This window comes from Drosophila arizonae, chromosome X, assembly GCF_054131065.1.
Source record: "Drosophila arizonae isolate 15081-1271.41 chromosome X, UAZ_ARI_1.0, whole genome shotgun sequence".
Lineage (NCBI taxonomy): Eukaryota > Metazoa > Arthropoda > Insecta > Diptera > Drosophilidae > Drosophila > Drosophila arizonae.
Genome location: NC_142927.1, coordinates 21,185,274 through 21,207,453, shown reverse-complemented (window position 1 = coordinate 21,207,453; position 22,180 = coordinate 21,185,274). Strand labels below are relative to the sequence as shown.

The window sequence follows — 22,180 nt, the reverse complement described above, 5'->3', positions numbered from 1 at the left end:
ATCAATTATTTTTAAATTTGCCAAAATCTTTCAATTGTAAAATATCAATATGACCAACTCTTCGCAGATATCGTTGCTCACAAATATCGATAAGAGACTCACGTTATTTTTGTCATCACTGCAATGGCCGCTTATCAGCTACTTTGAAAAGAAAAGAAACAACGCATATAAATTGAGTGTAACTAAACTATACAACAGTTTGCCATTGCAACTGGTGCTTGCCAGTCAACCAAATAAAATTCGAAAAGCCTACTCTTTTATCTATATTGACAAATTGTATACATATATAAATTATTATATATACACATACACGATTAGCTGAGCTCTGACAATTTTTTTTCAATTGCGCTGTCAACGCCATTTTGACGAATACGCAGCTGTAAAATGAAATATTTTGCAGCAACTTTGGCGCTGCTGGCTCTGGTGGCCGTAGTCGCTGCCGGAGAGGATGATCCCCATATGCTAAGTGATGAATTCATAGAGCTGGTGCGCAGCAAAGCAAAGACATGGACGGTAAGTATTAATATTATTATTATGATTATGATGACGTGACATTTCCATTGTTTATTTCCATTAGCCTGGTCGCAACTTTGATGCATCTGTATCAGAGGGACATATACGCGGCCTAATGGGTGTCCATCCCGATGCGCATAAGTTTACGCTGCCCGAAAAGAGCCAAGTGCTCGGCAATCTGGTGGGAGATGACGGTGACGATCTGCCCGAATCGTTTGATGCGCGTACTGCCTGGCCCAACTGCCCCACCATTGGGGAGATCCGTGATCAGGGCTCATGCGGCTCCTGTTGGGCCTTTGGTGCCGTCGAGGCGATGTCCGATCGTGTAAGTAGCGATGCCCCACTGACCTGAAGCCTCGCGCAACACACACAGACAAAATACAAAGCAGATGACGCAGCTGACTTTGTGCTTATCACTATTTAGATTATCGATTTCACACAATTGCGTTGAATTGCTGTGTTTGTGTACGGTTTTGTAGACACATACACAGACGTGTATGCGTGTGTGTGTGCATGTTCTTTGTTTAGGCTGAACGATTTGTTGACTTATTTTATTTGTAGGTGTGCATACATTCCAATGGCACTGTAAACTTCCATTTCTCAGCTGATGATTTGGTCTCGTGTTGCCACACTTGCGGCTTTGGCTGCAATGGCGGATTCCCTGGCGCCGCCTGGAGTTACTGGACCCACAAGGGCATTGTGAGCGGTGGCTCCTATAACTCCAATGAGGTAAGTCCATTCAACACTGAATTGTAGCTCAGAGTTATTCAATGGTCGTTTGGCCTGTTATAGGGTTGCCGTCCCTATGAGATCGAGCCATGTGAGCATCACGTGAATGGTACACGCCCACCCTGCAAAAATGGCAGAACCCCTTCCTGCAAACATCAATGCGAGTCGAGCTACTCCGTTGATTATGCTAAAGACAAACACTTTGGCTCCAAGTCCTACTCGATCAGTCGCAATCCGCGTGAAATTCAACGCGAAATCATGACCAACGGACCGGTGGAAGGCGCATTCACAGTCTATGAGGATTTGATATTGTACAAGTCGGGCGTCTACAAGCATGTCCATGGCAAAGAACTGGGCGGCCATGCCATACGCATACTCGGCTGGGGCGTTTGGGGCGATAGCAAAGTGCCCTACTGGCTAATTGGCAACTCATGGAACACCGACTGGGGAGACAACGGATTCTTCCGCATTGTGCGTGGCGAGGATCATTGCGGCATCGAGAGCGCCATCTCTGCTGGCCTGCCCAAGCTGTAAGCCACCTTCCCCAGCCCAACTAACTGCATAATATTGCTTAATTAATGCCTTCAAATAATCTTAATACGATATTACAGACGTTTTCAATACCAATATACCGTATGTAAAAAACAAACAATTAATTAGCTGCGACTTTAGAAAATAAATAAATTGTATAAAACTTTACACATCTATGTACACATCTGGGATGTCGCCAAACTAATGCACCCATCATCAGACAGACTATGATTTATAATATATTTGTTCTGCACTGACTGCAGCTGCTGCTCATTCGCACCCATATGGATTTATCAGCAATTCAGCGACACCAGCTTTCAATTAGTCAGCCACGGAACGAGCTCAATTATACGTTTCGCTGAACGCCCCTTATTTGCAGCTCTTGTCTGTTTTGCTTTACGGTTCAAGAACCCCCACGCTTTGTAGTATGTATAGCTATATATGTATATAGAAAATCAGTTGTTTGTTTGTTTTTTTTTTTCACATCAGTTTTTATTGGTTTTTCTCATTTCATAACATCAAATAGAACATTTTGGTTTTTTTTTTATGAACATTTTTTTTTTTTTTTGTTTTTTGTTTTTTTTTTTCATATAATTTTGTTCTTTGCACATTATTTACTTGAACTGCATATGGCCTTCTCGCTCTGGTGTAACAAACAGCTAACATAGATCGAAAAATATTTGGACAGCAATTTGGAGTTGAAGCAACTTCGTCGAATTCGAATTTTGGATAACAGCTTGTCCAGTTGTTCAACAATAACTCGTCCTGTCTCTCTACAAAGTTTACTTTGTGAAAAATGTGTAGATATATAGATACACACATACATATATATATGTGTCTTTTTCTTCGCACTTACATATGTATGTATATGTTTCTCGTACTGTATGCAGATTAAGTTTTTCTCATTCTAGTTTTCTTGTTTTCTTTATTTAATTAATTTTTTTTTTTTTTTTTTTTTTTTTTTTTTTGTAAATAGATATTGCATCTGGAATTACTCCAATTTCGTTTTGTATTTAGATTTCGATTATCTCTCCTTTTTTTTTTTTGTATTATTCATTTATAATTCATATTGGACTTTTGGACAACATATACATATATAGTATATATGTATATATATTTTGTTTTTTCTCCTTTTTTTTTTTATTGGAACGTCAGCTGGGTTCTTATCAGCTAAATGGTGGGTTATTAAATTATTTATTTAATTCGAATTCTTTTAAGCTATATAAAGCACAATTAGAATAGAAAATGAAGCATAAGAGTCTATAAAAAAGTTAGAAAAAAATAGGGGAAACTTTGGAAGGAAACTCGTCAGGAAACTGGGCAAAATTTGATTGCTCAAAAAATCATATTTGTTTACTTTGCTTCATTTTTTTTTTGTTGCTGTTCATTTGTGAACTGAGAGTCTCTATTACTAGATAATATCAATATGGATGAACTTATTCGATATATATATATATATATATATATATATGTATATATACTTTTTTTAGATTTTAGAGGAACGTATTTAATTGTGTTTTGTTTTTAATGTTTATGTTTTGAAACACCTGGCTTTTCAATAATATCGTGTTATTTTTTTTTTTTTTTTTTTTTAATATAGGTATAGGTGTAACGTTACATATATGTATTTATATATGTACATATATATTTATATTTGGATCCTTTGTGTTCCGGTTGTCTTGCATATATATATATATATATATATATATATATATATATATATATATATTGCATACATAAGTATATATGTGCTATATACATATATATATATATATATGGTTCGCTTTTCATCAGGTAGCATTGAGTGTAGGAGAACTTGAAGATTCTGTCATCAATATCAACGTATACTATATACTCAATTATTGTTTATCACAAATGAGTGTCGGTTGTTTGTTTGTTTGTCTGTTTCTTGTTGCTTCCGGCCTAAAGGTGGATAATGTCACATAAATATATGCATTACTCTCAACTATTTATATATATGTATATATATACATATATGTATGGTTCACGATATAACACTAACAGCTACTGAACTTTTAACGAATTCGCATTCCCAAATAGTTTTTTACATTTTTAATTTTGTTTTTTTTTATAAATATATATTATTTTTATATTATATATTCGTGTTTTTTGTTTTGTTTTTAATGTTGCATAGTTGTTAAATAATTTTTTTTTTAATCTGCAGTAGAGAAAAACTATCACAATTATAGAGAGATTTCTAATGTGTTTCCTCAAGGAGTCGAATTAGAAACAGATTGTTTTCCTTTGCATTTTGGAACAATTTCAATATATTTTTCATCTTTTTTCTTTAGATTTACACACACACATATATATTTATTTATATATAATTATTTATAGAAATAGAATCTTTGTTGAGTAATTAATAATTGTTTCAGAAGCAATTTCAATATATATTTTATGTATTTATACTGTTTTGTTTGGTTTTGGAAATGCATTGAATTTGTTATTTGATTTTGCAACGCTTTTTACCTCTGCGAGCTACATAGAGCCGTTCTCTGAGCGAGATCTCCTTGTATTACCAACTGCAAGTTGTACTTAGCTTCAATTGTTATCAACATTCATGTTTTTATACCACATTTATTGAACTTTGTTCGCTTTGTTTTGTTTTCTCTTTTTTTTATTATTATTATTATTTTCATATGTATGTTAAACGGTTTAAATATATATGTATATATGTATGGGTTGACTTTGTTTTTTGTTATACAATTATAGCATATAAGCTCACATACTACATACATATACATAGGTGCCCACACATACATATTTATTTGTATATATATATAAGCTGCTCATTAATTATTTTCTTTTCTTTTTTGTTTCATTAATTTTGTGTGATTTGTTTTTGTTTTTACTCTTTATGTGGTTTGAAAAACCATCAAACAACAGGAGGAAACAGTCTTTCTTTCCAGGTACCTGAGAAATAGATATGAAAGGAAATTACAATTACTATATATTTTCAATTATATACAATATGAGTACATTTTTTCTGGTAAAGCAAACAAAACTGTTTGACCTAAATTTGTAATATAAAGCTCCAATTATTTGCCATACTAGTATCAGTATTTATATAATGTCATAAGATGTTCTGTCCAAAGTCCGTTTCATTTACAAATATTATTCCCTTGAGTTCATATTTATAATTCTAAAAAAAAAAAAAAAAAAAAAAAAAAAAAAAAAAAAAAAAAACAATCCTCATTTCTAATTGATCATCCGTATTCATCTATCTCTATAGGAATTCAATTTTCAGTTGATTTACGACTAAAAAATTTCGTTATTTCTACTATGGCATATATCTCCCTGAATTGATCTTAAAATAAGCATCAGTCGAAAAATTAGATCTTCAATTTTCGATTCGTTCGATAACTAATATTTTTTCTTAGTTATTTTCCAAATATCTTGAACTAAGCTAGCGGTGAATAATAAACGATTTCGAGACTCTATCCCAGCTATGCTAATACTCTAATATTGATTAAATCTTAACTCATTTGAATAAACAAGCTAGAAAGTTTTCTCCTATTGATTGACTTCATACTATAAATAACGGTAATTGCAGCTAGCTGCAATCGATATTTACTTACCGCGTGACACATTTGACTTTTGTTATATGTTGTACAATTGATTTAGTTTTTTTTTTATAATTTTTGGAATTTTTCATGTATATATATATATTTTTTTTGTATCTTGTATATTGTATATACACCATATACTATGTAGTTGGCTATATATTGCGCATAATATAACGGGCTTTATGTATATACACAGATGTTGCAGATGCTGAGATGTTGTTGTTGCTATTGTTGTTGTTGTTGTTAAACTGCAACTAATGCTGATCCAATAGTATGTTTAGATGTCATCTAAACATGTACGAAGCGTTTTGTTTGATAGGTATATGCTGGTTTATTTATTATTATAAATATAGTTGATTGCTAGTTGCATGGCTTGTATTTGTGGGAGTTGCTGGTTGCGTTATATTAATCGATAGTTTTGCACATCGATATGCTATAAACTAAAATGCATTACTCATCACGCACACATTTGTCTCTAAGCTCACGCTCTCGCTATCTCTCTCTATCGCTTGTCTATTATGACGCTCTCTGTTAGGTTGCTCCTCTGCTGGGATCGATCTAGTGATGGCTCAGGTAGGTTTTGCGTTTAAGATAGCCGCTGCGTATCGGCGATGATAGGCCCGTCTCATTGCTGCACATTTGAAACGATGTCAAGTTGACGATGCATTTGTGGCATGTTCGTGTGTGTGTATGTGTGTGTGTTGGGGTTTTGTGTAGATTCAATGCGAAAATGTTTGTAAAATAAAGTTTCATAAGGAGGGATTTTTTTTTTTTTTTTTGTGAAAAAAGAGACAGAGGAAAAGTTGAGAAAGATTTCAGTTGATGGCGTTTTTTCCAATTTTAGGCATAAATACTATATTTTTTCTTTTCCTTTTCATTTCTGTTTGCAGCCAGAGCACAGAATAACACAATGCTCCTCTAAAATGCATTAAAAGCATATCAAACAGATCAACTCAACTAAATATATTAATTTACGAACGCTATACACCAAATTTGCATTTAATATTTGCCTTTGATTTTTTCTTCTTTCTTGTCTCTGTTTAATTTTTTGTGTTTGGTTTTATAACGCTTTATCTAATGCATCACGGTGTTGCATATCTACAGTGTTGGTAAACGTTTTTAAACTTCATTGGTAGCTTGTTCATGCAGCCTGTATTGATATACACACATTCACAATATATATATATATTATAATCGGATTGGGTATGTGGGTGAATGTGTGCGAGACAGCGAGTGTGTGGTATGTGTGTGGATTGGTATACGTGTGTTGTGTGTGTGTGTTTATGTGTGCAGATCGCATCAACGGCGAGGGGGTGGGCGTGACGTGTGACGGTAAGCGGTTTAAGCGTTGATTATCACAAATCAAGAAACAATCAAAGAAAAGATACAATTCGAAATTATATTCTATGAAATATACATATGTATGTATACAAATACTAAATGGGTAGTTAAGCATTTTTATTGTACATATATATATTTGCGATATATATAATTTGTGTCTAAATACACGTATACGTATGTGTGCTTGTTGCTTTTTGGCTAGATTTCGTCCCTGGTTTATTTTTTTCTTCAACAGATTTTTTCAGTTTTGTTCGCATTAATTACAATAACAATAATATCAATCCAAATCATATAATATAAAAAGCACTAATAAATACATATATATACATATATATATAAAGATATTCATACACATTTATCAAAATAAGAACAATATAATACTAGAACTTAGCATATATGATAATACGGCATTTCAACTATCAAATAACTTAATAACAAAATAAAATATAATTTTCACTTTTCATTTTCTTTTGGTCGACTAGGCAAAGTTTTGTGTCTAGGACGGTTGGTCAGGGGCAGCGGGGCAGCGGGGTGATGTCAAGTATCAGGTATCGGGTGTTACAGCTGCAGAGTCACTCCAGTCCCACTCTTTGCCCTCGTTCAGCTGGCCAAGGCTGTTGCTGATGGGCGTGCCAGGGAGCTGTGGCACCTCGAACGCATTGCTGATCATTCAAATCATCGATGGATATTGGGTGGATGGTTGAAGGCATTTGGAAGGAGATATGAGGTATGATTAAGTGACTCCGCGGTGTGTGTGAGAGAGAGACAGATAGAGCTTGGCTCGAATATAGTTAGCTGAGTTACAAACGACTTTTCACATGGCCAGGACAAAGGCGTTATTGTTGTACAGGACACAGACTTAGAAATATGTATACGGTTAGGTCAGCACCGGACGGATGACGGGCTGAGCATGCGCCGTCTCGGCGGCTCAAACATAAGACAACATTTAAAGTAAACAATCAAACATAGGCGTAAGCAAATAAAGTAGTTAACAAACAACTTAAAATTATAATAATACACAAATAATAAATAAAGATGCACAAAACACCAAATACTTAGAATACAATTAGAGTTTCTAGAATGATTTTCGCCGATTAGGACTAACACATACACATACACATACATATGTACAATTTACATTGAGAGATGACACAAGACTCGGCCAGTGCAGCAGGGAGTCTCGTCTCACCCGCCATCGAGGGCCTGCAGCGCGGAGCAACAGGGAGGGAGCACCTACCTTCTGCGTCGCGGATTTGCCGACTGTCCCGGCAGATTGAAGCAGCCGCGCGGAATGACCATACGCGCATTGCCCTTAGCCGGACGGGAGCCACCGACGGCCTGCAGGCCAGCCAAGTGGGCGGCATAGCCCTCGCTGAGCACCGTGGCATTCGATTGCAGTTTCTTGCCCACCTGTTGGGCAGATGGGATATTATTAGTATCTTACTATATAGGTAGGAAGAGAGATCGGTAGGAGTTCGGATACCTTGCCCACAATGAAGATCTGTTCCGGCCGCATGCCCACATTGGTGTACACGCTAATATCCTTGCTGCTGCCGTAAGCGGCGGTAATTGAGATTCCATGGTTCTGCACGAGATTATTGAGATAGGCGGTCTTGTGGCCCAACGGATCGGTGGATAGGCCATCGGCGAACGAAATCAGGCCGTGGGGAAAATTGTGCTGGCTGAGCCAGGAGACGACGCGCTGCTGCTGCATGTCCGGCCGTCCGGTAATGTAGATTAGCAGATAGCCCAGCTCCTGCCAATGGCGGCAGACATCGACGGCGCCAGCGCGCACCTTCGGATCACGCCCAGTCACCGACATGGATGCCGTGAAGGAGCCGTCAATGCTAAACACAACACACTCGGTCAACGGCGGCACCACAGCCATATAGCAGTCCACAGACGTGTGATCGCCGCGCACCACCATCTTGACCGGATAGATGCCATAGCCGAGAGACAAATGGTCGGGAATGGTGTACGAGATGCGGCCATTTTTATCGGTCACTTCGGTGCTGAGGAATGTCCATTCGCCCGCCGGCGGGTCCTTCATAATGTGCACGTCCACCTTCTCGCCGTGCAGCGTGATCATGTCCAGCGGTCCGTACATGAATCGTGCATTCAATCGCTGCTCCCGTCCCTCCTGCACGATGACATCGTTGGCCCGATGATTGGCCGCCACATTCTTGAGCTTGACGGACGTGCGCTTCTTGATCCACTTCTCACGCGGCTGCCCCGGATGGAACGAAGCGTTGTCCTTGTCATCGTGGGAGCCCACAAACGGTATGCCCTCGAATTTGCCAATTTGCCGCAATATGAAGGCAATCACATCGGGACTCTCCCAATAGCTGGCATGGAATAGATGCGGCAGGGCATGTGCCGGGAAATTGCTCAGCCCCTCGGGACAATAAAGAGCGTAATCCAAACGCTTTGTGCCCCACCATTTGTTCTGAACTGCAATGTGAAAGTGGTTGAAGTCAGTTGAAGAGATTGGAGGATCATTAAAGAGCTTGGACTTACGCGAGTGTATGGTGCTGAGCGAGACATTCTCAATGAGGCCCGAGATGGTGCTCTGCATGGATGCATCGGAGAGTCGTCGGCCCGCAGAGAGCAAATTATTGCCGTCGTTAAAGTGCTGCGGATGCGATTGTATTACCTCCACTGCATCAAAAGGAACGAGAGAGTGATGTTAGATAAAGAGAGAGAGAGAGAGAGACACATCATGTGTTACTGTAATTCATGTGACAAAGAGAGAGAGAGGGAGGGAGAGGGAGAGTCTACTCACATAAATGCAACGGCTGTCCATTGCCCAGCGGATATTTAGCATAGCGCGGCACATTCACCGGCGACAAAATGGAGAAGCGTGCACTCAGCAGGGGCTCCAAGCGTGAGGCAATCGGGTCGGTTGGATGGAACAGATTGTACACCTGATGGCAATTGGGGCGGGCCAGGGCGGTCTTTGAGTCGTGCAGCTTCCGTGCGGCCAGGACCACCGACAGCGGTGAGCCGAACATAAAAAAGTCGCTGACCTCAAAGTCCAGCTTGGTGGCACGCGAATCGCTGGAGGAGCTGGAGCGACGACGTCGCGGCGATGGTGCCACCAGCAAACGTTTCGCATCCAAGTCGGAGTCAATGAAGCGCTCATCGTCATCCATGCGCGACATGCGACTACAATCGCCAGCGCCAGCGCCGCCGGCTTGGCTGTGGCCGGCGGCCTGCGACGGATTGCCGGCATTCGGCTGGCTGCCGTTGGAGCGACAGAGTGCCTCATAGGCCAGCAGCGAGCCCATGGAGTCGCCCAGCATGACCACCTGGCCCGAGAAGCCGTGGCCCTCCTCCGACTTAAGGAACTCATGATAGACAATATTGGCAGCGGCCACCGTCTTGTTCACCGTCTCCTGGAATTCGGGCGAGGCCACGGCCAGCAGCGGTATGGCTCCGATGGGCACATCCGCTATATTGGGTATGTCCGCGGCCGAGGGCGACGCGTCAAACGAGTACGGACTGAGGCTCGACAGTATGCCCAGGGCATCCGTGCAAATCGAAGGGCATGGCACCATCTTAATGGTCAAGTGCGTCAAGAGGCTGGGATAGTGCTGGCGCATGACGGCCTCGAAGGAGCCCTTGAAGGTGGTCACGTCCGACTTCTTGGCGGTCAGCTCACTGGCCGCATCCAAAACACTGCCGGCGTGCACCACCAGCATCAGTATGGTTGTGGGGCAAGAGGGCGTGCTCGGCGAGCCCGGCGGCGATGAGTCGTGACTGCGATCGATGCTGGCCGAGGAGCGCAGCTGGCGCTTATTGCCACGCTCCGATGCGACGCGCATCAGAAAGTCCTGATTGAATATGCTGTCATCCTGCTTGTGGCGCCCGGCCACGCTGCCAGCACCACCGCTGCCACTGGAGCTGCCGCCATGCGGTGGCGGACTGTCGTCGCCCTCGCCCAACAGCTCCAGTGAGCTCCACTTGGCCAGCGAGTTGGTCTCATTTGTGTCTGCAAAGTGCGAGCATTAATCGAAGCTGCATAGAGAGCCGGAAGATCGAGATCGAGATCGAGCGACTCACCCAAGCAATCGAAGAACTCTTCATCCGAGTTCGATTTGGAGTCCACTTCCAGACGTTCCATGCGCCAGTTGGCCACCTAGGAAAGCACAAAAGGTAATCATTAATAATTGCCCAACTGGAAACTCTGGAGTTGAGCTGCTCTCATACGGTAATTGTGGTCAACTAGGGTCCTAAATGCTGGAGCTGGATCGCAACTTACATGACGGCGTACTGCTGGCTTGGCATGCGCTTTTTTCGACTGCTCAATATCGGGTCGGTTACGTTTCATATATCATTTAATCGGTATTCGGTATTCGGTATTCGGTGTTGAGTGTTTTGTGGTGGTTGTTGATTGGATTTGATTTTGTATGACAAGAGCAAATCAAAGATTATTTATATGGTGAATCACACACACACACACATACACGCACACACAGAGAGTTAGAGGAAACAAAGAAACACACATATACATACATATGTAGATCGAATTTGCATTTCAATATTTGCACTAATCATAAAGCCAATAAACTCAAAATTTGAATTCAATGCAAATTCCATTTGTTTATCAGTTTAATAAGCAACGAAACAGGTGATAAAATAACTGATAATTGTGCTTCATTATGAAAATATATATATATATATATAGAGTATTTCAACTGCAGACTTGGCATTGGGTGGACAATGTCTATAGACAAATGAGATGTTTGGGCACAACAAAAATCTGTTGCCATGCAATCGAGGATGGGCATAGATCCCAAAACAAATGTGAGAGGACAATGGAGTATACACTGGATGGGACAATGAACAGTAGCTCTGCTCTGCGAGTGCAGCATCAGTTGAACAGGTGTAGACAGCTGCGATGGCGCCTTGCTCACCTGCAGGTCAAAGCTGTGCGCAGATCCCACGGGCGAATGCAGGGCGCCCTTCGAGCCGAACTTGGCCTTGTTGGCCAATTGAATGCTTTGGGAGCGGGAACGTTGATTGGCACTGGTTTGGGCACCCAGCTCCACATTGGTGCCGACGCCATCCTCATCCTCGTCATCGTCGTCCTCATCGTCTTCATCCGAACTGGCCTCGGCGCTCGGCGGCTGCTGGGTGACAATGGGCGGCACAGCCGGCGCTGATTTTTTGCGCTCACTCGTGCCCGATGCGGGGGCTGCGGTGGCGCTGCTCATATATGGCTCCGAGGTGCTGTCTGTGGGTCGTGAATATGGAATAATCGAGGGATTAGCACGACTTGTCGATATTGTTATCAAAGGTCTCTGCTTACCATCGCTGCACTCCTCCCCTCCGCCCATTTTCTTAGCTAGAGCCAGCTGCGTCTGGCGCTCCAGCTCGCGTATGTCCTCAATGGTGAGGCCGTGCCATTCGTCTTGCCACGCCCAGGCCTGGCGATGGGCCCGGAGCATTGTCTTCCGCAGCGCCACATCGTGTATGAACTTCTCCAGCTTGGTCTGCATGCCCCAATAGCGGAATTCGACGCGACAGATCTTATAGGCCGTCATCAGGGACATGTTGCGGGACGTCGGCTGCTTCTTGCCCTTCACCTCGCGCCAGTACTCCTCCAGCCAATCATCGCCCAGCGGGCCACGGCCCGTCTTCTCTGATACAAAATACTTGGGATCTTCCTCCTTCACGTAATCGCCGCCCCACAGCTGATCCTTGACAATATCAATCACATCTTTCCGGAATACAGGAAGAAGAAGAAACAGTAATGTCAATCAATCAAAATTTCTCAATCACAATTCGATTTGAGAGACTCACCCACAACGCGATTGCGCAGATCGCTACCCGATAGCTGGAATACATTATCCTGGTACCCATTGTCCGGATGGTAATAGGTCTCGATATCCAGTGAGAATTTCTCCACAAAGGGACAGGTGTAGCGTGTGCGCGTATACGGATAGGCATTCCATGCCTCCTCCTCAACGGTCAACGCGCTCTTTGGTAATAAGCCTAGGGAAATTATAAGAAATATTATTCCACAACTGGTCCTATATAAAAATTACTTAATTTCTATTATATTTCTTGACTTTTCAAATAGTAAACAGATATAATTAGACATGGTCTAGGGGGTAACTTGCAAATCAATAAGGATTATCGATTATCGATTGATTAGCTGACAACGATTCAAGCTCTATTAGTTCCTGAGACAGGGCACAGCACAGGGTTCTATTTACAGATATTATAGAATATATATACATATATGATCTAGACTATATTATATTTTTAGTCGATATATATATACTCTCAAATATACATATATAGCTATCTCTGTCTACTCGTTCACTCCAGGAAGTCTCTCTCTAAACCCACTCACTTTTTATCCAGCCCGGCAAGTGACTGCCCACGTGATAAATCTTTTTCGTGTACTGCCCATTGCCTCCGGGTCCATCTTTGTAGGGCTCATTGATTATGATTTCAACTCCGCTGCCTTCGCCATGGCTTTCCTCTCGGCTCTTTTTCTGTAAGATGGAAATACAGGAAATTAATAATGTCAATCCGAAATCGTAAAATTGATATAAATATTATACTAATCACTTTAATACTGTTTGAATAGGTACTAATGATACTTTTAGTATAGGGAAATGCTAGTGCTAATTCTATTGGAAATATCTTTACTAAGACTAATAATAATACTAACTAATATATTTAATAATTATGCTAACATTAAGAATTTTAAACAATAATAATAAAAATAATAATTCTAATATATATACCTACAATAATAAGAATACTAATGCATATTATATATTTTATTTTATTATAATAATACTCATTGAAATGGATTCTTTTCCGCATCTAAGATAGATCAATATATTGACTATGCTAATACTAATATATTTAATACTAAAAATGCTAACAATAATATAAATTCCGAAATACGAATAAATATCATAAGAAAACTAATACTAATATTAATAATATTAATATATATGTATACCCATAATGATAATACTAATATCATATACAGTTGATTAGTGTTAATATCAATAATAGGACTAATTATATTGGATTTTCTTCCGCATCTAGGATAGATCAAATTATCAGCTATCATCAATCTTCATATTGCTCTCTATAGATAGAGTTAAGCCTATCAACTTACCGCTATCATATACAGCTGGGCAATCCGGTACTCCTCGACGGTGAGGGGCAGTGGTATACGGTACTCTTTGATCAACATGTTTGCAGGTTATATATATTTTTGTGGCCTATATAATTTGTTTTTATTTATTTAGGTTTTTATGCTTTTTGGTCAGCGTCTTTGGTGTATTACGGCGGGTTTGAATTCTTCTGAACTTCTCTCGCCTAAGCAGGCTTTCTGTCGCTTTCTGATGGATTTTTGTTCGCTTCAGGCAATCATCGGTCGCTGTTGTTGTTGTTGTTGTTGTTGTTAAAGCTGCTGTTGCTATTATTATTATGTTGGCTATTGTTGTTGCCAGTGGTGTTTGTGCTGCGCATGGCTGAGGCGTTGCTGGCGTCTATGACCTGAAAATGTGGCAAGGTTGGATTACAATTTTGGCCTGGGGGCTGCGAGGGGTTGCGGCCCTAGGGGTCCATGTTGTGTATGTGTGGCCATTGCCTTAGCTAATTGCTATGGCTTCCGTGTAATGTGCAGCAATATGTGCGCTCTAAAATGCAAACTACCATTCATTTCGCCCCAATGTACCACCGGCCGTCGCCCAAGGAGAGCAAGCTAAATGTCCCAGCACTCGGACAATCTCTGGCTGTCAGACGGAACACTTTGCGCTGTCTATCAGAGCTAACGAAGCACAATGAAAATGGGAATTGAAAATCTATGAAAAGGTCACCTCGTGGCTCAGCTCACAGTGTATTATGGAAAGCCAAAAGAAAATGTGTGAAAGCTGCTCGACTTGCAGATATGCTGTACGACCATATCGACTCAATAAATATCTCGGGCTTAGCAAGTCTTATATTTATATTTTATTTATTATTTTTGCTCTAATTATAAATGTAAATTTGACAAATTTTTTAAATCCATAAACAACTTCTACATTAATTAGTTATCAATTCCATTTCACTTCATTATAACTAATTGCTAGAACCTTTCATTAATCTACAGGGCATACACAAAGTAGTTCAAACTGCTGCAGATATGCTGTATTAGCAAAACAGTTAAATTTTAATTCTCTTTAAATTTTAAACATTTTTCTTCATTATTTATACGTGTATAAATTATATTCTTGAAATATTTATGAGCAACTTCTATATAAATAATATTTTATTAAATATATGCAAATTCCTTCTCAGCTCATTACACCCATTGGCCTGAAAATATAATTTCCATACAGGGTATAGCAAGAGCATCACTTGAAGTGAATTTGGTTTATCGTGCATAATTTTTGTATTTCTTTTTTTTTCTGTTACCTTGAACCGCTTTGCTAATTGGATTTATTGTTGACTACCGACAACAGTACAAAAACAAAGAGAACCGAGAACCGAGCCCCATAAGCTGCCCTGGCCTCTCCCCCTCCACCTGCCCGTGGTTGTGGCTGTCACCGCTTGACCTACTCGATAAACAAAGAAAGCCAGTAAGAGTACTCGAAATGGGGAGTGGCCGATTAGCAGATACCCTATATGCTTAATGCCCCAAATGCCCAAGGGCCACAATGAGCATGCTCAAGTCGTTTCGATGCTTGCAGGTTATCGATAACTTATCGATGTACGCATGAATATACAAATAGACAGGCATTGAATGAGTTTCTCTCTGACTAATTAAATCCATCTATTATATGCTTGTTGTGTTTTTACCCATATGCAGTAACTGTCACAGTTATTGCCATGACTGATCCATGTCTAAGCCACTTGTTGCACATATGTTTTGCTTCGCTTTAATAATGTAATCGATCCGCTGACGAGTACGACATCATTACATGTTGATCGCCGTGATAATTCACAATTTGAGCCAAATGCTTAGCTATGCAATTAATGGTTCCGCTGAGTGCGGGGCAATAAAGATAAAACTGTAAACAACGATTGCGATTTATGGGATGGCTTACGGTCTAGACAATTGAAATACCTGAAATATTAGTGAAATAAGTGTTTCGAGACTGCAAACTGGAAACTGGAAACGGTTAAAGTGAACTTAACCTTTGATACCGTAAGGTCGTAGCCCTAATACGCGTTTGTCGCTTTTTATTATATTCCATTTTTCGGTCAATGTCTAAGCAAAGTTTGCACTTGACTCATTTCTCAATACCAAGTACGAGGTAAAGTCTAATGCGATTCCCATTGACGGCGCTATAAAGATTACGAAGTACCAAGAGATTAACGATATACGATCTATTTTTAGATTATACACATATCTAGTCACTACATGAACTAGTTTAGCTATAGCTAAATAGATAATAAATTATTCATTGTCAGCTATACCCAGAGTCTGAGGCGTGGCATCATGCCTGTGAATGTAATATGAAACCGTTGGCTTTGGGGACGTGCTCATGGGCCCCACCTTTCCACTGCTCCACAGCTCCTTTGTGAGCGTACATATAGAAAGTTGTAATATACTCTTTATCGCTTCATTGTATTATGCCTGATAATTTCTGCACTTGAAATGGAAATATTGGATGGACTTTCAACTGGAAATTCATAAGGTATTGCATTTAGAATGCTCTTGTCATGTCTTCCAGAGGCGATATCAGACATTAGAAACTTATAATAAACCCAGCAGAGCTTAAATCGATAGAATCAGATTATAACTTCCAAAGGGAACTCTATATGCTGCTACCATTAAAATACTCTAAAATTTAAATAAACCCATCTCATTACATTTTCATATATCATTTGAATCGATAGAGCCAGAGTATACATTTTTAAATGTTTTTGACATGCTAAGCCCGATTTAAAAAAGAAAAAAAAAAAAAAAAAAACAGAAATTTGCATAAATCCATTATGTTGTCTCTTTTTATATCATTTCAATTTATAGAATCAGAGTATTTATTGTATATTTTCAATGTGCATATTTTCATGGGTTATTGACATATTAAATCCAATAATTAATCAGAAATTCGAGCAAACCCATCACAATATTTTTTATTTCAATCAACAGAGTTAGACTATAAATTTCCGAGGGTTTCGACATGTTGAGCCCGGATTAAGTAATCCGAAATTGGCATAAATTGTATTATCTTTTATTATTAATAGAATGAGCAACAAATTCTGAAGGTTTTTGTTCAGCAGATCAATTAATCGATTATATCATTCTATAAAAAGTATCAAAACAATTCTGAGTGTCTTCAAGTTCAAATCTCTTCCAAACTGATCTGAATATAGCGGAATGGTATAGTGTAATGCTTGAATAACTGGATTATGTTATTCTCAAGGCCTAAGGTATTGCTGGCATATCTGCACTATGTTATTTATTATTGACATTGTGATTTGCTCAGCATTTAAAATGTTTACAGAGCCTTGCTATGATACACTTCATATATGAACATATAAACGTATCGATATTCAGGCCTAGTCACCTAATGGACTTGGCCTTGCCTGCAGGCCACTTTACGGCTGTCTCTGCCAATTGGAACTTAATTAATGGACATTTCATGATTGACAATGTTGCCTTGCTTTGCATTTCCCTTTGCCATTGCCATTGCTTTTGCGGCTGCCTTTGCCTTTACCACTGGCTTTCGAGCACCCACATAATATAACTGTCCATCATGCCCACGCCCATGCCGAAGCCCGCCCCCGTTGCAAACATCATGTGTTGGACGTGTGCCCACTGAAAGGAGGCACAAAAGCAGTAATCAATAATTATGAGGGACAACGAAAGCGACAGCGTTGGAATGGTAGAAGGCATTAGGGAGGAAAATAGATACACAGAACCTATATATACACGCATTCATATAGAATATGTATATACATACATATAGAGCATTTCGTAATAGATCTCAAGATTCATGGGAATCGAACATGGATGACAACTTAATATAAGTTCTTTACAGTTCTTAAACTGATATGTGATCTAAGTTAGATACAATATCTCAGCTAGGCATATTTTCAGTAATTTTTGTTAACTAAATGTCAATATTTAATTAGTGAGTTTCATTTATACAATAAACTTTAAAGTCTCTGTTATAAAATGTTATAAAAATGCGAGTATGATTAGATGATGAAGAGGTTTTTCTGTACATTAAGAAGTCAGTCTATTCTTTTCATTTTGTTTACTGAATTGCCCTTCAATAAGAGTGCATAAATCTTCCATAGTCATATAGACGATTTATATAGTGTAATTGATATACATGAGAGATAAGAAATCTTATTTTCGTGCTATAAAGAGAGAGAAATCAAAAATTCGCCGAATTATCTTAACAGATATCAGAACAGATGTTTGTCTGCTTATGCCCCGTTATAAAGGAGAATAACAAAATTGAGTAAATAAATATGTGCACAGATAGACAGACAGGCAGACATACAGACGGACGGACAAATAGGCATACGTACATATGTATAAATATACTAGTTATTTTTGCCGTGTATAAATCTGTGCACTTTGCACGTAACATGAGAGCGGGTCGTGTTTATAGCCTGTCTGTCATTCTACAGTTTGTTTTATGACGATCAAGTGTGTGTCAAGCGGGTTGGAAGAGTTCGCAGCAGGAAATTTGGGAGGCAGCAGCAGTAACAGCAAAAACAGCAACAGCAGCAAATAAAACTGCGAATATTATAAGGTGTGTGACAGCAACAAAGTGTGCATAGCAACGGTGAAACGAAACAAACAACAATATGAAAATGCACGTAGTGCGCTTACACACACAAACACACGCACACAGAGAGTCGCAGGACAGAATGGAAAAGCAGAAGTGGTAAAAGCGCAAAAAATTACAAACTTGATGCTGGGCCCCGTTTTTAATGCCTGATTATGTTATTGTTTGCACGCTTTGCTGCTTGATGAATAAATTGCCACAGTAATTGGACGCAAGCAAATGTAAAAAATACATAACAACAACAGAAATGAAGAAAACCCCAAAAAGCGCAAACGGTATTAAGCGTTGAGTTGCCGCTATGCCGACTATTCAGGCAGAAATAATTGAATGTGAAAGGCCCGGAAGTAAAATAATGAATGAGAGTGTGTGTCACAGAGAGAGACGGCGCCAAAGAGCGAGAGTGCTGGAGCATCAGTAACTCAGCTCACTGTCAATAAGGAGGAAGACGAAGAAGCAGCAGAAAGAGAGTTGTCTTATATGTATGGGTGATCATTAGCTGTGCTCTTCGCTGTTGCATTTCGCATTCCTTGCATAAGTGTGCGTATATGCAAGAGCGAAGCCGAATTTGCACACATATACACACAAGCACAGCCATAACGACGGTGGTGGTAAAGGCAATGCCAAATCCAAAGGTTAACGGCGCATGCAGCAGCAACGAAAACCAACAGAAAGTGGACAAGCTTTGACACTCTCACACACACACCTACACACGTGCTCAGAGACGCACAGTCACTAATAAAAGATAGAGGAGGCAAAGGCACACAAATACAATTACGTATAAGAGTGTTACTCGCAGAGGTCGAGCGCTCGCTCTCTGTGCACACCTGTGGCGCGCTTTATGTTTATTAATAATTTATAAATATACCAACAACAGAAGCAGCAGCAGAAGCGGCCAACAACAACAACCATGGTGATGGTCCAAGCGTACGCACTCAATATACATAATTTAGCCCTAGGCTTAAAGCAGCCAACCACAACAAGACAAAAACAAAAATCAAGTATAGAACGCTTTAGTCAGGCGCAATTTGCTGCAAAGCAGTTGCTCAGTTGTGGCGAAACAGATAAATTATTTTCTAATTGAGCTAAAGCATTCTTTAATGGAGCTTGAAAGCTGTATATAGTAATAGCTGTATAAATAATGACGGCTAAGTGGATGCACCAATATACTCTCCTATTCGTTTCGTGAGCGAGTATGACTGTCAACAACGGACGAAAAGAAATTAAAAAGAATAAAAAAATCACAAGCGCAAGAGAACATTTCAATGATACAACTGGGAGCCGCAAAACATTAAATTTCAGCTGTGCCTCGTTTTGGGAGCTTAAATCAAATCACACGAAAATGTGTGAGGTCGTCTAGTCACGCAAAGAAAACCGTGGAAAACCATATTGGACTTGAAAAGCTAAGCCGAAAGCAGAAAATTTAAATGCCATAATCTAGTAGAAAATTCTTATCACACACACACACATTGCATGTATGTATGTATGTATGTATTTATGCATGTACGTGTACGCGCGCACGCATACATACGCATGAGTAGTGCATATGTACGCACGTGTATTGCATATACATATTTACGCACGACACAAGTTTGTGTGTGTGTGTGTGTGTGTGTGCTGGTGTTGCTTGCATGCCTTTTAGTAGTTTGTTGCTGGTGTTGTTGTTGTTGTTGTTGGTGTTGGTGTTGGTGCTGAGATAGAAACCTTGGGAGCTGGAGAGAGCAAAGCTCGAGTCCAGGGTCTGAGCTTACGCATTTACGTTTACGTGCTCACAGCCAAACAACCACCCACCCATCAGCACACTGCATCACACATTATTCCGTTATCCTTACTGTTTTGCGTATTTCGTTAATTTGATTACAACAATTTTACAATTATAACACACATCACAGGAAAAACAAAACAAAAAACATACTACTGATGCATATTTAGAGAACTCACATATATATTGCCAGCAGCTGTGCGCGATTAAAAACAATATATGTATACCATCGATATCAACAAAATAAATAGAAGACAAGAAAATGAAATGAAAATGACAACAACTTGTTTACAACAAAACTGTTTTAAACGCGCTGCTTAGCAAAAATCCACACACGCGAGAAGAAAATTTGTTTTTATTAAGTTTTCTTGCCTCTTGCTGCTGCTGCTTTTTGCAATCACAAAACGCACACAGGGAACGAAAGCGTAGGCGTTGCGAGCGACGGCTGCGACGACCGACTCACGTCCGCGTTCGCTTTTGAACTAAAAACGAAAACGAAACACAACCAGCTGAAAAGCTGCAGCAGCAGCAGAAGCGCCAACAAGCTGATGTACAGAAAGAAGAGAGAGAGAGAGAGTGAGAGAATGAAGGAACGCATGGGGTATTCCAGAAAATACAGATATCACGTTAGCAATATACATAATTCGTACGTTAAATATTAATGAACTTATTTGTTTCTTTTTAATAAATTAAATAATGAAATGTATAAAACTCAAAATACTAAGTTTAGTTTTAACATATTTCCAGAAAAGATTTTTATTTTATATATAAAATAGATATACATACATATATTCCGTAAATAGATAATATATATATATGTATATAACTATACTGGGGTTAGTGATATATACATATGTATATACATGTATATATATTTAATTATTTTTTATTCTCAGAATGCATTTATCTGTTATGTGTTTCTACATATGTACATATTGATAACGAATGTTGGCTAATGTTTCGCAGAACGCCCGAAACGTTTGATCAAAACAAAAAAAACGTGCGAGAAGGTATCTGAACGTAAGCAAAACGCTCTCACTCGTATTTGAATTATAGCCGACATATACATACATACATACAGACATCGAGAAATGACTTCTTCAGCACTTGAAATATGTGCGTCAGGACCGCACTCAATTCAAGTCTCTTATTTTCAGGCTTGATCAACAGTCTAATAATCATTACGCGATGCATTTACTTTTACATACATACATAGATACACATGTATTTAATTCTTCTATGAAATACAATATTATGAAATAAATAAAATCTGCAGATGCATATACATACATTCATATGTATACATATTGTTGACATTATTACAAATACATATGTATATATTTATGTATGTATGTATGTATGTATCTACTTAAATCTATTCCCATCAGATAAGTTACCATTGAAAGATTAAAATGTTTTATGAGCGTGCCAAACGCTTTCATGGTTTTACTATACTCTTCTCTTTGAAGAGAAGCAACGGGACCTGTCAGTGCAAAAATTTAAATTTTTGTACACCACTACTTGTGCGCACATTCACATACGTGCAGACATGCATATGTTCCTGTTTGAGAGAGCAGAGCAGAGAGCAGCAGAGAGAGCTCGAAAATTGTGCACAGCGGCTCTTCATTTCACAATCAACCATGTTGGTCGAGCGCTCGACGCGTTGTGAAGGACCTCATGTCCTTCTTGGCTTGTTGTTGATCGAGGCTAACAGTAAGGAGCACGAGCAAGCACGAAGCTGAGTTGGTGCTGCCATAGATGCTTGTCTCAATGTTGGATGGTTGGTGTCCGTAGGCAATAGAAATTCACGAAAGAGGTTTGCAAATTAGAATTTGCTATTAAATGTCATTCACGCTTACACAGGTGTCGGCGTCCTTGTTTATGGTAAGGCAGAGAAACAGAGCGAGATACATACAATATACACGGAAGGAGAACAAATCATTCCCGATGGCGTC

The 22,180-nt window shown here is 39.5% G+C and overlaps 2 protein-coding genes across 18 annotated transcripts; one reads left to right on the top strand and one right to left on the bottom strand.

Annotated features, from left to right (window-relative positions):
* The first annotated feature begins 111 nt into the window (after positions 1–111).
* Positions 112–1,941, top strand: CtsB (Cathepsin B). The gene is made up of 4 exons (XM_018016556.2): positions 112–513; positions 578–838; positions 1,075–1,242; positions 1,306–1,941. Exons 1-4 carry the CDS (start codon positions 385–387, stop codon positions 1,774–1,776), a joined length of 1,029 nt encoding a protein of 342 aa, XP_017872045.1. The 5' UTR covers positions 112–384; the 3' UTR covers positions 1,777–1,941.
* Positions 1,942–2,684: 743 nt separating this feature from the next.
* On the bottom strand, positions 2,685–20,729 carry rdgB (retinal degeneration B). Of its 17 annotated transcripts, none has more exons than XM_089475860.1 (15): positions 20,405–20,726; positions 20,168–20,294; positions 13,849–14,231; positions 13,063–13,207; positions 12,507–12,698; positions 12,013–12,423; positions 11,618–11,937; positions 10,963–11,001; positions 10,764–10,839; positions 9,484–10,692; positions 9,219–9,359; positions 8,185–9,152; positions 7,939–8,111; positions 5,373–7,363; positions 2,685–4,707 (listed from the first exon to the last, which is right to left on the bottom strand). In XM_089475860.1, exons 3-14 carry the CDS (start codon positions 13,924–13,926, stop codon positions 7,246–7,248), a joined length of 3,870 nt encoding a protein of 1,289 aa, XP_089331986.1. In that variant the 5' UTR covers positions 13,927–14,231; positions 20,168–20,294; positions 20,405–20,726; the 3' UTR covers positions 2,685–4,707; positions 5,373–7,245. The 17 variants fall into 17 exon arrangements, with proteins under 17 accessions (XP_089331986.1, XP_089331987.1, XP_089331993.1 ...); XM_089475861.1 differs by having other exon boundaries at positions 20,255–20,294; XM_089475867.1 differs by lacking the exon at positions 20,168–20,294 and having other exon boundaries at positions 2,685–2,943; positions 4,264–4,707.
* Positions 20,730–22,180: the final 1,451 nt, after the last annotated feature.

Bases quoted from the DNA above. Each gene is read 5' to 3' on its own strand.
- CtsB (XM_018016556.2), top strand. From the start codon at position 385: ATGAAATATTTTGCAGCAACTTTGGCGCTGCTGGCTCTGGTGGCCGTA. The intron at 514-577 runs GTAAGTATTAAT...TATTTCCATTAG, and splicing joins GCAAAGCAAAGACATGGACG to CCTGGTCGCAACTTTGATGC. The intron at 1,243-1,305 runs GTAAGTCCATTC...GGCCTGTTATAG, and splicing joins GCTCCTATAACTCCAATGAG to GGTTGCCGTCCCTATGAGAT.
- rdgB (XM_089475858.1), bottom strand. From the start codon at position 13,926: ATGTTGATCAAAGAGTACCGTATACCACTGCCCCTCACCGTCGAGGAG. The intron at 11,938-12,012 runs GTAAGCAGAGAC...CACGACCCACAG, and splicing joins AGGGGAGGAGTGCAGCGATG to ACAGCACCTCGGAGCCATAT. The intron at 9,360-9,483 runs GTGAGTAGACTC...CTTTTGATGCAG, and splicing joins TGGACAGCCGTTGCATTTAT to TGGAGGTAATACAATCGCAT.